This window comes from Seriola lalandi, unplaced genomic scaffold (assembly GCF_002814215.2).
Source record: "Seriola lalandi dorsalis isolate HSWRI2012SDOR001 ecotype SW California unplaced genomic scaffold, Sedor1 jcf7180002054218, whole genome shotgun sequence".
Taxonomy (NCBI): Eukaryota; Metazoa; Chordata; class Actinopteri; order Carangiformes; family Carangidae; genus Seriola; species Seriola lalandi.
The window spans coordinates 200,543-216,219 of record NW_019524771.1 but is presented as its reverse complement, the minus strand read 5'-3'; the positions used below and the strand labels follow the sequence as shown (position 1 = coordinate 216,219).

General features: G+C 42.7%; 1 protein-coding gene across 1 annotated transcript in view; it reads right to left on the bottom strand.

Annotated features, from left to right (window-relative positions):
• Nucleotides 1-15,677, bottom strand: part of robo2 (roundabout, axon guidance receptor, homolog 2 (Drosophila)) — a 162,237-nt gene that overhangs the window by 27,505 nt on the left and 119,055 nt on the right. Inside the window, exons 10-19 of the mRNA XM_087173437.1 lie at nt 13,375-13,580; nt 12,394-12,475; nt 12,093-12,258; nt 11,741-11,907; nt 10,345-10,466; nt 8,241-8,472; nt 5,161-5,285; nt 4,890-5,061; nt 3,647-3,835; nt 2,544-2,703 (exon numbers count right to left, since the gene is read on the bottom strand). Of these exons, the coding sequence (XP_087029563.1) occupies nt 2,544-2,703; nt 3,647-3,835; nt 4,890-5,061; nt 5,161-5,285; nt 8,241-8,472; nt 10,345-10,466; nt 11,741-11,907; nt 12,093-12,258; nt 12,394-12,475; nt 13,375-13,580 (1,621 nt within the window). The remainder of the gene's footprint in view (nt 1-2,543; nt 2,704-3,646; nt 3,836-4,889; nt 5,062-5,160; nt 5,286-8,240; nt 8,473-10,344; nt 10,467-11,740; nt 11,908-12,092; nt 12,259-12,393; nt 12,476-13,374; nt 13,581-15,677) is intronic.

Here is a 15,677-nt window from a genome sequence, read left to right as displayed (position 1 = left end):
TTAAATAAAAATAAAAAAAAAAAAAAAAAAAAGTGCAATGATGAGTATTGCATATTGCTTTGCTTTGCATAAGTGGAGACGTCATGTGTTCCTCAAGGACAAGATGCCTGATGAGAGGGAAAACTCATTTCATCTTTCTTATTTTGCTGCGGAGCTATTATCAGATTTGTGATTAAATCTCAACCAAAAAATGATTAGAAAAGGCAGAGGGCTCGTTAATCACGTTGAATTTTCTATCTACAAGCATAGAGGCTGAGTTACTGATCCCTCAGCTAGCAGGGCTCCCCAGAAGCCATGCATGTGGCCTGTTCCATTACAGTGATCTATAGATAACAAGGGCCGCTCTTTGTCAGCGGTTGGTAAAACTCCATGGCTCAAAGTGAGAGACAGCTGTAAAGGATCTATTTCATCTCTGCTCAACCACCATGATGACAAAGCAGCATCAAGAGTCCTAAGCATGTAATAACTTCAATGGATCACAGGAAACACAGGAAAGCAGCAAGAGTTTTGGAAATCACCTCATACCAATGAGAAAAAACAGAGAGGATGGAAAAAAAAAAAAGAGAGCCGGTTTACTCAAGAGAGAGAAGGAGAGCTGTTAGTAATTTGGCTCATTTGTTCCACAGATGGAGATTAAAGAGAGAAGGAGGCTGAACATTCCTCCTCTCTTTTTCTGTTTCATTCAGGTTGATTCCACAACAGGCCCAGGCATGGGCGAGAGAGAGGGGGCTTTTCTGTGGGTGACGTCGCAACACAGATGACAGGGAGAGGAAACTCCCACAATAGATTACAGAGGTTGCTAACAGGACATTTTAATGCGTTGTCAACATTACCTAAGCTTACTTAATCCAATTTTCTCTCTCGTGAACAGAATTTTAGGATTTTAAACAAGAGAAAAACAATTTAAAATTTGTCCAGCACGAATGTCGGAACACTTTAGAGTTTATTTACTGCATTAAGGTTTAAGCAACTGGATTGCAGCAGGTGGAATTAAAATACTTACTGCTAACAATAGTGTTACTCAGATAAAACAAACATTGCAGGTCCGTCTGAGTAAAATATAGCTTTGACGGCTCGAGACCGGCTTGGCATTCTTTATTCAGTCATAGCTAAAGCCGTTTCTGTTTGTTCCACCACCAACAAACTTGCATTAGAGAATCCTCCGTCGGTTGAGAGAGGACTGACAGGAGAAGGAGGTGGAGGCGAGGGGAGACTATGCAGCGGGAAAGCCTCTGAAGTCCCTATCTGTGCTCAGGCACATTTCTAGGCTGCTGTGGAATACTTTTATGTTAGCCAGAGTGACATAGCGGCATAGCTGTGCTTCTCGCCTCTGTCTTCCAGATAAGCGCTTTCTCCAGTATGAATACAGATTAATCCCCTTTAATAAGCATTAAGGGGGGTGGACATAATCAGCGTATAAAAATTCCATCAAATCTCTTTCCTGCTGGCTGTGCGCCTCAACAGTGTAGTGATTTACCTCTCTTGTACTGACAGCTTTAGGAGGCTGAGACAGGACACACTCGATACATCAACTAATTGTCAATACAGAGAAGAGCAGCACTATAAGACTCTTCAGCCACACTCCGGCTCATGTTCTGAATGTGACCTCTCCAACTCTATACTCTCTGCTATGTTTGGCCTTGTTCTGTGTTTCCATACTTAAAACTACTTTAGGGAATTAACTTGATTCCTCTCTGTTTCGCTGTTTCAAAAGTTTTGCTAACATTAATGTGGTCCATAATCTGTTGTTACAGAGGCTGTGGAAGGTCTACAGTAAATTGTGCTTTTGGCTGTAGGTTCCTCAGAGGCTGCCTAGCTATAGGTGTATTTCACCAAAAAATTTATTCGTTAAGGTTGTCAGTAAATCCAGGAAACAGAAAGAAGGGCACTGTGCTGAGCCCTGACTCATCAGTTACACATACTATACAGTACAGAGGCCTCTGGGCATCATTTTCATCTAATCTGTAATGTCTTTTCTTCTTTTACTTTTTTTCAACTTTCTCTTTATACCCAACTACTCAGTGTCTTTGATAGGTTACTCTCAAAGGACAGATGGTGACATATGCTACACACATCAAAATGGCTGTAAACAAAGCAAACAAAGAAATTCAGCCGAGGCAGCCAAATACATACAGTCACAGTAGTGGGGCAAATCGTCACAAGAACACAAAAGCTAAATATAAGGGAAGGAAGAAAATAACACCATCCAGCTGCCTAACTGACACCTATAGAGAACAGATATGTAAAACATAACATGATTTGAGCCTTGAGAAGAAAAGAAAAAGGAATATGATTATTTGAGTAGGAGGAGAATGGACAGTCTTACCCTGTACAACAAGACTGTCACGAAGAAAGGTACACGAGACAGGATGAAACTTCATTCAAGAACAGACATACACACAAATACAACACAATATGTACATAACGCTGTTGGTTGGGCAAGGATAAGAGTTTCAGTTTGCAGGGCCCTGGTCATGGCCAATAACAAATGTGGATATCTTTGACTTGTAAATTTGTTTCTCTGCTGGGTTTTAATTGCCTACATCAGCGTGTGGTTTGGATTTGCATTAGCCATGACCATCAGTCTGACAATCCAAGCATATATGCTATAAGCGGGCAGGAGATGAATCTGAGGAATTTGAGGTGGGGTGAAGAGACGGGACAAATGAACAGTACCTGCAGGGGTGAAGGTGAAGGACTGAACTGCAAAACAAGAAGACAGAGAAGTTGCGCGTTAAAAGCCTGCAGAGATAAGCAGTGCTTGAGGGGTATCTGCACACCGGGGACGGGGTCGGGCCGAGGGGTCCTGAGGGTCAGAGAATGTAAGACCGCGTCGTCACCCAGTGTGCAGAGCGTCAGCCAGGAAAGCAGCCAGCTCAGAGGCCACAGAGGTGTAGAGACGGTGGCACAAACCAAAGAAAACACACACATGTAACAAACAGAAATGACGACCAAATTAACCAAGCCAGCTTATAGCAGTTGCCACTGCACTTACTCTTACTCTGCACTTTGACCTGCTCAAAGCAATTTCAAAATTGGCTACATAAAAAATGTGCTTCTCTTGGATTTCTGCTTGTTAATAAGAGAAGAACTAATGTTAGAATATTGTGCAGCACAAACAACAATACACACAGAATAATGTGTCAGTTCATTACCATTTTCTACTCTTTAATTAAATTTTGTACCCTTGGCAGTGCATGCGGACCTGGTGGTTTCTGGTATTGACTGGGGGTCACTCAGTAAGATGTCAGGGTCAGCGTGTGGGAGGAGAGCTGGACGAACTCCAGCTTCAGTGACCAGCAGAGAGTCCAGTCTGCCCACTCAGCTCGACCACCCTGGGCTATTAACTCACACCGTGGGTGGATTTGTCAAAAAACTGTAGCCCTCTGGATATGATTCATGCTGACATCCGTCTCCCTGTTGATGCTTTCAACACGGTAGCCATCTGAACCCTACTGCTATAATATTTCATCAAAACTGTACTTGATTAGGACTGTCAGATGATTATGTGGTAGTAAATTATTCTTGCTTTGATAGAGAAAAAAATAATTGTTTGTGGAGCGGTAAAAGGATTATCCACTGTTTGCTAAGGCACAAGAGCAGAATGTCAGTGTTGATTTGCATCGGTGCTTATGACCAGTCTAACCTGCGTAGTTGCTCAGGCCCTTTCTCTTCTTTCTCCTCCAGTAGAGCCAAATGCTGAAGCCCATGAGGATGACCCAGCAGGCCCCTCCAATACCGGCGATGAAAGCAGGCTGCTTCACCACATCAGTGATCTGCTCTGTGATGCTGTTGTTCCGGTTTCCATGGATGATCACGTCCCGGAACTCCTTACCTGAGGGCACGGGGAAAAACAGGCAACCTTAATGTGATGCTAGGTGGGTAGTTACCGAAGTGAAACGGGGAATAACAACGCTGCTGTGCATGATTTGTTGCTTCAAGGTGAAAGTTAACACAGTTGCCCATGTAATACTGAAGGATCTGGGAATGTTAAACTTTTTCACTTCATAGAAAATAAACAAAAAACAAAAAAAAAACACCTATAGATACATCAAGCCAGGGTTAGGTCTAGATTAAGCTCAAAGAAAGTAGGTCTGATGAATTCCAGCTGAGATATTGACCAAGGAAGGAGGACATGGATCTAAAGGATGTGCAGTGAAATATAATGTGCAGACTGAAAAAGACAAAGCCTAAAAGCTTATAACAAACCCCCAGGTGAGCAGGTTGTTTGCTTAGCTCAGCCCCTAATTCACTCCATTGCCGGTAAAACACACCATGTGAAATGAGAGGAGAGGATCCTGGTCTGTATTGATCTCCAATCGCAGCTCACCCTGACTAGTCTGCTTGACACTATTTCTTGAAGCATGATAAGACGCAGAGCACAAAGCAAATCTTCCCACACATCACACAGGAACAAGCACACACTCATAAAGATAAAAAACACAAGTATATGTACATGCATGCACAGCTGCACAAAAGCTCTTCATCTTCATATTACTGTGTAACCACATGAACACACACGCCCATTCACACATCCACAGACTTGCAAACACACAACATATTATAAGTGCAAGGCAAGCTTAGGGCTCTGCTCTGGGAGATGGATTGTGTGAGTGACACTGGGGAAATAAGAACATGCTACAGGCCAAGCCATCAGTTATGGGTCAAATCAGGCACAATCTGCCTCAGCTCCACATAAATCATACGTGGTCAGGCCACATTTCAAAATAGTAGTATGTTAACAATATTATCTGTAATCTGCAATTCCAAGTGTTTATTGAAAATATTCAGACACTTTGCTCTTCTGCTGAAATATAGGATGTTGTTTTTCTTTTAGTGAACACACGATATTGAAAAAGTTATGAATGCTTTTAATCAATGAGTCTTACCGATTATAATAGACTGAGGATCACTCTTGACTCCGACCCCTGCACTTGTGCTGGCAGCCACTTCCACTCGATACACCACTCCCACCTGCAGCCCGCCCACCACCACAGAGCGTATGGCTGCATCCACTGTCTTATTTACATGGAAACGCGTCTCATTCCCTAGACACCAGATCTAAAGCAGAAGGGGGGGGGAGAGAAACAGAGAGGCGGTTGATTCCAATTGGCTTTGTATGAGTTAAATGAGAATTCATGCTGACTTGCTGGGACAAACCTTGTATTCTTGGATGATGCCGTTCTGGTGGTCTGATGGAGGGGGGTCCCAGGAGATGCTAATGGAAGTGCTGTTCTGGTTTCCCACGGTCAGGACTGTTACCTGCTGAGGAGGGGCACTGGGAGCTAAAAGAGGAAGCACAAAATAACCAGGTCAACACTCAAATGTGCTATTTTGCAGTTCAGGCAGTAGGGTATTTAATTCTTAGGTAAAAAGAGCGCTGGCATACACAGTGGAATTGTACATCTAAATGTGTCTGAACAGCAGCTCAGAAATATGCACATACCAAGAATCGGACACACACAGGCACACACACACTTTTCCAAGGAATGTTATTCTTCAGGGATGGCACAGGTGGCTGAAGGCTGTCAAGATGTCTCATTAGAGGGGGATTTACATGAAGACCAGCGTAGGCCTGACATTGCTATAGCCTATCTTTAACATTTCACTATGATTTAATATCTCATCCTCTGCTCCAGCCTGGTGGATTTGCACTGAGAATACTGGTATTGATTTTTGGAATGACGTCTTGGCAGAGTCAGGCGAGAGCTCACAATGAAGCTAAGACTCAAGATTTGACCAAGCCAGGGTGGCATGTGGGTCAACGAGCTTATAGGATGAGGCGCAGACAAAAATGAAATATGAAAGAAAAAAAAAAAAAAAACAATTTAAGGGAAGGAAACAAGGTATCAGTAAACATATTGACTGATTCTATCGATCAGTCAGATGAAACTAAAGCCACTAGGTAAGGATCAGAGCAAAGCTTCAGAGTGAGTCACATCTAAATGAACCGGCTCTATCCACAGGCTGAGAGAGAGTGGATAAAAACAAGACAGGTCCAAGCTTTCATAAACCTCACTCTGTTGTTATTCTGATGGCGACAATCTTCTGACCCCACAAGGGGTAACAGAGGAAAAATAAATAACAGTTGGACCAACTGGAAATAACGTTTTAAAAATAATGTTTTCTCATTTCCGCAGTGGCTGGCAGGGGAGCGGCACCACAGCAGAATACTGACAGGTCAATTACTCCTGAGCTGCCTCTCCCTCACCTTGCCTCCATCCAAAATGGCACGTGTCACCCTGTAAATCTGTGCTCATCCCTCAGCGTGATTGGCCACACAGGCCCCCAGAGAGCCAGAAGGCCCTGGCATGGTGGAAGATAAATGTGTCCAATGATGAACCCAACACCTTGGCCAGATTAGAAACAATCTACCAAGGGAGCATCTGATCAGCCATCATGCTCAGGGCTCTCCAACGCTGAATTACATCCAGGTGACAAAGTGGTAGATTGGTGCGTGGCAGCCATCACAGACAATGTCGTTCAAAGTTAATGTTATGAATGATTTAGCAGCTTATTATCATGCATATTTGTGCTAAACAATACACATTTTTCATTAGAGTCCTCGGAGGCTGTGCTAATAGAGCCATTAGCGGAGTGATGTATGGCAGGCAAGAATGTGACCCCCTGTCTCTCACGCACACACACTGCTGTGTTGCATGATGAAGGAATACAAACATAACATATCCACTCCAAAAAAAAAAAACAATGTCAATAGCTAATGTAAAACAGTGGTGTGGGTGGAAGGCTGCAGAAAGAGGTACCCATCAGCATGGATGAAGATTAGCCCACTACAAATGAACATTTATACAAACATTACTAATTTCCCTTGCACCTAAATAAGCATTATTTTGCATAAATAATGGGCCTCCTTAGAGGCTTCTTAGACAATCATTCAGTGGGAATCAGATGGCAATTTGAGTTCATTTATCAGTCATGACAAGACAGTCCAGATGGAGAGTGAGAGAATGTGTGAAAAAGGAACAGGGAGACTACTAAGATGGAAACTGCATTTGAGTGCTGAGCATACTGTAACCCTGCATCCATCTGGGCCTGTTCTGGGGATTCTCTAATTGTGTTAGCTAATGGATAACCTAAGTTTAATCAACCCTCTGAACTAGACTTCTCTATCCATCTAGCTGCCCTTCTCAGTAGTCCCAAGGTCTCTGAGGAGCCTACAGCCATGTGTTTGACGGTGTATCAGCTATTTTGACAGAAATAGAATGTGGCCGAGCTCTCTGAGGGACTGGGATGCAGATAAAGCAGAAGCAGGGAGTGTTATCAGCATTGGTAATAGCTGTGACATGCAGGTCGTGGAGGCCTTAGGGAGAGGAGGTGTGTTGGCATGTATGAGTTTACTGTATATATTTGCTAGTGTGAGAGTGTGTGTTGGGGACAGCTGTGATGGCAGTCCCACTACAGCAGTGAGTACACTGGCTGGCCACCAGAGATACGGTACCTTTGAGAAAGGGAAAATAAATGGGCCTGTCACGCCAACAGGATGTGAACTGTCTCCTATACATGCAGGCCTGAAAATGTTGTGGCAAGATGTGCTTTGTCTCTAGTATAAAGAAACTGTATTTGTCTTTTTTGTGCTGTAGTGGGACTGTGTGTCTTTACTTGAGATCACATCATCATTTTATTTCAGTTATAAGACCTGAAGGTTGAAGCGAGGCTGGTGCAATGCTATTGCATGCATTTCTGTTTTGGCATAGGTAAAAACAGTAAATTCATCCAAACACAGACCTGTGTGTGTTTGTGTGTGTGTGTGTGTGTGTGTGTGTGTGTGTGTGTCTGTGTGATAATGTGCCACACTGCTCTGTGGCCTTGTCAGAGCCTGTATGAATCAAGCTTTGGGCGACAGATCCTCTTCGCAGGAGGAAGTGTGTGTTGTGTCCAATCACAGCTCAGGCCTGTGGCTACCGGGTGATGGATTAGAAGAAGGTTGGCACTAACATCACCAATCATAAACAAAAAAGCACAGCAGGAAGGTCAGTCAGACAGGCACAAACATCCACGCACATACACATTCATTCTCACATATACCCTCAGTTCTCAGTATCAAAGGGAGGGGCAGTAGCCCCTGTGATATTATGACAAAAACCAACATGAAAGCAGCCAATTGGGTCATGTGTCACCCATCGTCCTACATTTGTGTGGACACATCACAGTTTGACTCACTATGTTTTATTGCTCCTGATATAATCTACAAATACTCAGCAATTTCTCCGTCTTCATACCTTCCTCAGTTGTCCGAGCCGTCCTGGATTCACTGTCCATGCCTTGAAACTCGTTAAAATAAGGCCGGACCTTGATCTCATACACAATTCCCTTCTTGAGTGCAGAGAGGATGACACTGCGCTCAGAAGGGACCTTCACATCCTGGGTCTGCCAAGGTCCTGGTGAAGGCAGTCCGGATGTCTGCCTGTACAGAACTCTGTAACCCTGGATGAACTGGGACTGACGATCCACCTGAGAAAGTGAACGAAGACAAGATTACTGCTGTATTTCATCGCACAAAGAACTGTGCAGAGGAGATCGGTGGATATTATCCAGGCCAGCCACTAGATAATGCAAAAGGATGTTTTTATGCAATGTGCTTTTTTCCTCACAGGATTACATGCATGACACTTAAGAGGCTGTTACTCGTTTAATGGCCCTTTTATCACCAGCTATGACACATTTAGCTCAATTAACACCCTGACATTACCTCATACACACAGCTGCCAGCCCAAAGTGTTTCCCCCTTCCATTAAAAAGACTTTCTGTAATGCCACCTTAAAGGACATATGCATGGCTCACATGTATTATACTGTAAATAGTAGCTGGTGTCACTGGAAAGCAGGTCCCACCACATTTAATGTGGGTTGTGAGTATGAGAATGTTCTGCAGCAGCAAATGCAGACACCCTGGGGACACGAGGAGAATACACAGCAGAGGTGATAACGGAAGATCTGTCCCATAGAAAAGACGGAGAGACTGGAAGTGTGATAGCCCCCTGCAACCCACAAAGGACCCCTCCCTTAAAACTTGGGCCCATTTAGCTAGACAGAAAAAGCTGAATTTATGCAGAGGAAAAGTGGGAGCATAACTCATTGTAATGGCTTGTTAACAGTAGAAGAAGTGAGCAGGGCTTTCAAGTGGGATATTAAGCAGCTGTTTTTCGCCAGTGTAGCCGGAGTAAATCAGCAAAATGGATTCCCTGCTTGGTGCGTGACTTTTATTAATGGGATGATTTGGGAATATAAAAGCTCTCTGAGAGTGGCCCCTCTGTTTACTGAAAGGGCCCCTGATTGATTAGGTAGCCATGTTTTGTGTTGATTGTACATTACAATCATAGAGCAATGCCTTAGCATTAAATTAGCCACCAAGTCTTGGGGTGAGACTTATTATAGGGGTCAATAAACATGTCTCCAGGAAAACTGCTAATGTGGTTCATTTGAAAATGGAAACAGGCACCCCATGCCACAAAGTGAAGGGTGTATACTGTAAATACCTGCACCTGAGTGATTTATAGCACCACAATCAGAATAAAGGAGCACATATTCTATATGAACACTTCACATTTGAAGAATATAAACAGCCTTTTCGTCCTCATTACCATACAATTACATTAACAAAGAAAGATTTTAGTCGAGGCTGAGGCTGCACATTTTTCACACATTAATGAAACTGTCTAACATTGCTGACTCTTGTGTAGAGGCGAACATCACAATATGTGCACATGTATGGTGGAAGATCAGATGTGTGTGTGTTTGTCTTGTTTTCCAAGGAAGTGCAAATCTCAAGGTGGTAGGAAAACAGGGAAACCCACATTCACAAAATGCAGTTCACCTACAAACATTAATTTCAATCCATTTTTATCTGTGCAATGTCTGTTTTAGGAAGGAAGCAGCTGACGACATATGGAAGATTGATGAACAACCAGATGTCTCTGGCATGTCTTTTTATGTTCACTGCGGTTAAAAGAAACCATTTTCAGCTATTTGATGTTCAGTTACTTTTAAGTCGCCAATTACAATATTTCAAAGCTTCAGGGGATGACCTGACTAAAATTTCCTGACATAAAACAAATGGTGGCCTCAAGGAGCACCTTCTTGGCTTCAAAGAGGGATCTTCTGTCAACTATCTTGACTTTATGACTCAATTTTGCAAAATCAAAGATGTAAAAGAATGCAGGGAGATAAGAAAACCACAGACAAACCGACTGATTTAATACGTCTACTGTAATTTCTTCCAATGTAAAGACTCGAGCTGAACAAATAACAATGATGGACTTCCTCGAAGTGTAGCGTGAGTTAAATATAGTTGTATTCTGTACGCAAAATGACAAACTACACTTACCGTCCATGTGACCTGAATGGTTGTGGGACTCAGGACGACTGGGTTGTGCAACCGAACTATGACCTCACCAAGCTCCTTCTGTACATGCCTGTGGTCGACACCCTGAGCTGGAGGACTTATATCTATGAGAGAGCAAGAATAAAAAATATGAGAGAAAGAGAGAAAAAGAGAGAGAGAGAGAGAGAGAGAGAGAGAGAGAGGCAGGCCCCAAAAGAAAATAAAACATTTTCCACTCTCTTCCACTTGGTTTTCACAGAGTTCACTCAGTTCTTCGTTTGAAAAAGAGCAACCTCATCTGCATTAAAATGACCTCTTTCCATTTTGTATCAGCTCACTTGTCTGGTTTGGAAAAAAGAAAGAGAGTCTTGGGCTGACAAAAGTTTTTTAGATGTGTGACTTGTCTGTGCTTACTGGGACCCAACTGAACAAGCACATCAACGAATGAGCGCGACCCCCAGACACATTGGATGCAACATGGACATTATGACACTATTTTCCAGCTCATTTCCCATTTTGCACATACATTTGTTTCATGTTACAAGCAATAAAAAAAAAAAAAAAAATCCAGAGTATGAGATACTGAGTGTGGTTGAAGAAAGAAAAAAATGTGCAAGAGGAAATTATATTAAAAAAAAAAAAAAAAAACCCTTTATTGGGGCAACCCAACACAGTCATGAATCACAGGCCACACTAATGGGGCAAGACAGGCCAAACACAGTTAGGAAGAAGTGAAAAATCAATTTGTCATCAATGCATGCCATTGTCAATAAACATGTCTATATATCATCTCAGGACCTTCACCTCAGCATGAGAGAGAGACGCTGCAATACAAACTGACTCCATTTATATTTACTTTTTTTTTTTTTTTTAACACACTCCTGGCTTGCATTTGACAGTTGCTTTTTATCTTTTTTTTTTTGCTTGGGACTTGTCATATCAATGTGATCTGGAGACTGTGGTTTGTCCGGTACCTTAATCAAATCATCTTTGGGTTTGGAGGCAGTCATTTTCTCCTGTTATGATCATTAACATAGCAGGGATAGCACTAACTCAGTTAGGCCCTCCAAAAGTAGACATGGTTATTTTACATAATTGCTTAAGTGTAGCCTTAATGAGCTGGCCTGAGATGGAGAATCTGACCTCTGGAAAATTCTGCAGTGTTTCAGTAGAGCTATTCTCTGCAGATTGCTGAGAGGGGCTGATAAGTATCACACTTTGAGGAGATGCACAGTGACCTTACCCTGTCAGTCGAAACAGAAATTATACCCAGCATAAAAGAAAACCACATACCAACAGTGAAAGTGATTATGACAGGTTCTGAAATAACCGTACATGTATTCAATAAACAGTGTCAATGTGAAGACATTCTTTTCATATTAACGTAAATGTAAGTTACCTTGTGTTCTGACAGGATCAGACATGGGGCTTGGATCACTCAGGCCCTGGCTGTTGACTGCTCGGACCATGAACAGGTAGATGGTGTTGGGGCGAAGACCTTTGACAGTAAACTGGGTGGTTTTGACGTGATCTGCTACTGTCTGCCAGCTGTTGCTCACGGATTGACTGTAATCAAAGAGAAGAAGATTACTGCACAATACTTTCCTACGACATTTAGTAGGTATCATGTAGTAAATGCAAAATGAATTAAAATTGAATACAAAGAAGATAAGAGAGAAACATCACATCCAAAACATACCAAGGCTACTGACTGCAGTGAGGGAGGGGTGGGAGTTACTGCTTTAGCATACCTGAAAGCTTCAATGACAAAGGAGGAGACAGGCGATGCTCCAGCCATCCCAGGCTGCCAGGACAAGGACACACTGTTCTTTGTGACATCAGTGACCTGAGGTTTAGATGGAGGGCCTGGAAGCTCATTCTCATCATGAGTTTTCATGACCATCACCCCACCTGATTCTGAATGGATGGAGAGAAGGAGACGGAAAAAAGCCATATTGATCAATTAAAACTCTTGGTGACAAGTTTAAAAACATGTTGTTGTTTTTTTCCCCCTGTACATAAAATACAAGGAATCATTACACCGTCTTGTACCTTTGACTTCCAAGAAAGCACTCCATGATGTTTCACCGCTGGAGCTGGTAGCTACACATGTGTAGATCCCAGAGTCTGAAAGCTGATACACAGTAAAATACACATGCATATATGAATGAAAAGAAATGCACAGACATACAAAAAGCTTAATGACTCCGCTACTAACACTTTTAGTGAAAGGACCATTTCATTTCACACATTCCAAGAGCAGGAGCAGTGACAGAATACATGGGATCTTTCTATTGCTCCAACACTTAAAAGTGATGGGGCGACTTCACGAGCCGGCCTTGTGCTGGTTAAATTGTGTGTCATATGTGAGTGCCTCAAAGTGCTGACACTAATTTCCTAATGAATTCTATTTTCTACTCACCACCCTTCCATCACTTTTCTACTCCCCCTCCTTATTTCTCCACTGTCCTGCCGACCACAACAAAGGCAGGCTAATTAATTTAGGGTGGTCTGCTGGAACCCCCTGGACCGATGACAGCTGGCTTGACTCTCCATCCCTCTTAGGAACTTTGGTTGTTTGTTGGTTTTTGTCCCTGTGCCTTCCTTCCATTTATTAAATAACATGTCAGTGGTCGGCAGCTTTGTCAAGCGTAATAGATATTCCACTGAGGCCTCAGAGTGCGGAAAAGAAGATGTGAGCCTTTTAAATTTAATTTAGTCTGAACGTGTACGTGTGCACACACGTGTATATATCTCTAAGTGCATACATGTTTCTGTCCAACAGCTGGAGTCCATCCAACCCTGCACAGCTGAGCCCAGTTGGAGCTGCCGTGCCACTAAGTGATACTATCAAACAATTAAAAAAAATCAATCAATGCTGCCAATTCATCTCTTTAAAGCATGATGTATGATAAAAATCTTAAATCAAGAGACATACTGGCCAGTAACAACTTTGAAAAAACTGAGTGGTAATTAACAATTGAAGCAAAGAGAAAAAAAAAAAGGTACCAAGAGACCAATGAAATCCTTTACCTTAACGTTTTTGATCTGCAGGCTGCCCAGCTCCTGCAGAGACATGCGGGGGTCCTTTCCCAGCAGACTGACCCCATCCTTCAACCAGCTGATGGAGGGGATGGGGTCTCCCGATGCCTGGCACTTCAGCAGTGCCACACTGTCCACCCCGAGCGTCTGATTGGACGGGCCTTGGCGAATAATTGGTGGTGGTCTGTCTGTGAGCACTGTGGAACAAAGACAGAAATGTGAACACATCCGTGTCACTCTGGAGTTCAGACAGATGATGGTGTTCCAATTAAGCGCCCGACTATAAAGTAAACTGGGTTTCAGCACTGATCATAAAATGCACTGGGGGTGGATGTGGGTATCTATCATAAAGTAGACTATTTTCTCTGCAGGTCTTGTAATTGCACCACAGAACAATGACCATATCCTGTATTTCCAGGAAGCAGGAAAAGAACAGCTGAGTAGTGTTTTCTAGTTTCATTGATGTGGCAGAGGGATGCTAAGCAGTTTCCAGTTACTGCCTGGGTAGCCTTATTTTTATACACTACTCTAGACTCTGTGGTACAGTTTGGCGGTGAGGCTCTTGCCTATTGACTCAGTGTGGTTTAGATAAATACTTCATTATGTGCAGTGTGGGGCACAATAAAAGGTGAAACTCAAATACTATGAGTAACTGAAAACACCTCATGATACTCATATGAGGTGTAAACAGAGTGAAGAATACCATCTAAATCTTACCATCAAATAATCAGAGAAGACAACCTTTTAATATTTTGTTCTAGTTTCAAGCTAATGCTATGATGAATTTCATTTACATGAGCAAATTCATTTGTTATAATGTGCCAAAAAAAAAAAAGCCTGTGGGTTCCCTCTATGAAATAGTGGGTATGTCAGAGGTGATCTCAGAGAGCGAGCTGGTACTCTAGCACACTAGGCAGTTTATATATTTAGAGTTGAATAATGTGGAGTCCCCCTGGCATCACAGAACCCACATTAATTAGAAGTTATGGATTAATGATGTCAGACCTGCAGGGGCTAATTACCAAGTCTACCTCTGTAACCTTTCAACACATTATCACACCCTCGATTCCACCCCTATTTTCTCTCTAGCAGCTACATCTGACAAAAGGAATTGATTTCGAGAAATGCACTTATGCCGCGTTATGGTCAGCCCTTGCTTTGGGTCAGCTAAGAAAGAGAGAGACAAACTGCGCAGAAACCTGATATATTATCTACCACTCGCCAACTGTAGCACATCATTTTCAATAATGGCATTTCACTTAATTTTTTTTACTCTCCTGTAATGTTTATATTAGGGCACATTCAATTGTATGAATCAAAAGAGATAATGTAAATCATAAACTAAGCCAAGACAGGATTTAAAGCACCTGCTACGAGCCAGCGGTTCACTATGCCGGAGTTTATCTTATCTCATAATCACACCCGGGAAGTTTTCTGTCTACCTCTGCTTTCACCTTAAGATTTAACATTATGAGCCGGAACGAAGCCTTTTGTTTCACAGCTAAAGGGTCTCAATCATGATGTGAATCCATGTTTGTTAATGGATGCTTTAACTGATGACTCTGATGCTTTCCTTATTAAAAGAAGACAGTAAGCTGGTTTTGACAGATGCAAGTGCACAAGCAGAACACATTGCCTGGTCCTCGGACGTGATGTGTCTGATGTATGTGTCGAAAGGCATGTAGGAGTGACAGAGGGAGGAGGCACGGCTCGACCGAAGCCTTAGGTCTCTGGATCAGGAATTTCTCATTACAGATCTCCTTGAACTCCACAGACTGTTGTCAGAGCTCGGGGCAGTAAATCACATAAAGACTGCAGCAGGTGTGGCCATGACCTCTCCCTGGCCCTCCTGTACTCTTTCCTCCTCTCCCTATTTTTCTCTTAGATGTACCCAACACCCGTCTCGCTAACATGTCTTTTGTTACACATTTTAACAGAAAGAAACCGATAGATTTGAATCCAAAAACATACAGTGAATATTTATAAGACAAATGAAAAGGTTAACTGTTGATGAGCCAGAGTGTACGGCTGTAAAATGTGATGTTGCATTATTCCCGGCATTTGAAGGACATGCCAATTTTGTTCCGGAATTTAACAAAATGTTGAAAATAGTAATCCTGTGGTGTTTTTAATCTTTCTGCTAGCAGGTACTTCAGTAGACATATGGACGGCCGTCGATCTTGACATCACAGCAGCTGAGCAGATCAGATGCTCCCACACCTCGCAGGACAACATAATTCATTCCACAGAAAAACACTGTCACTCACTCAATCATGTCACCCCCCCCCCTCCCC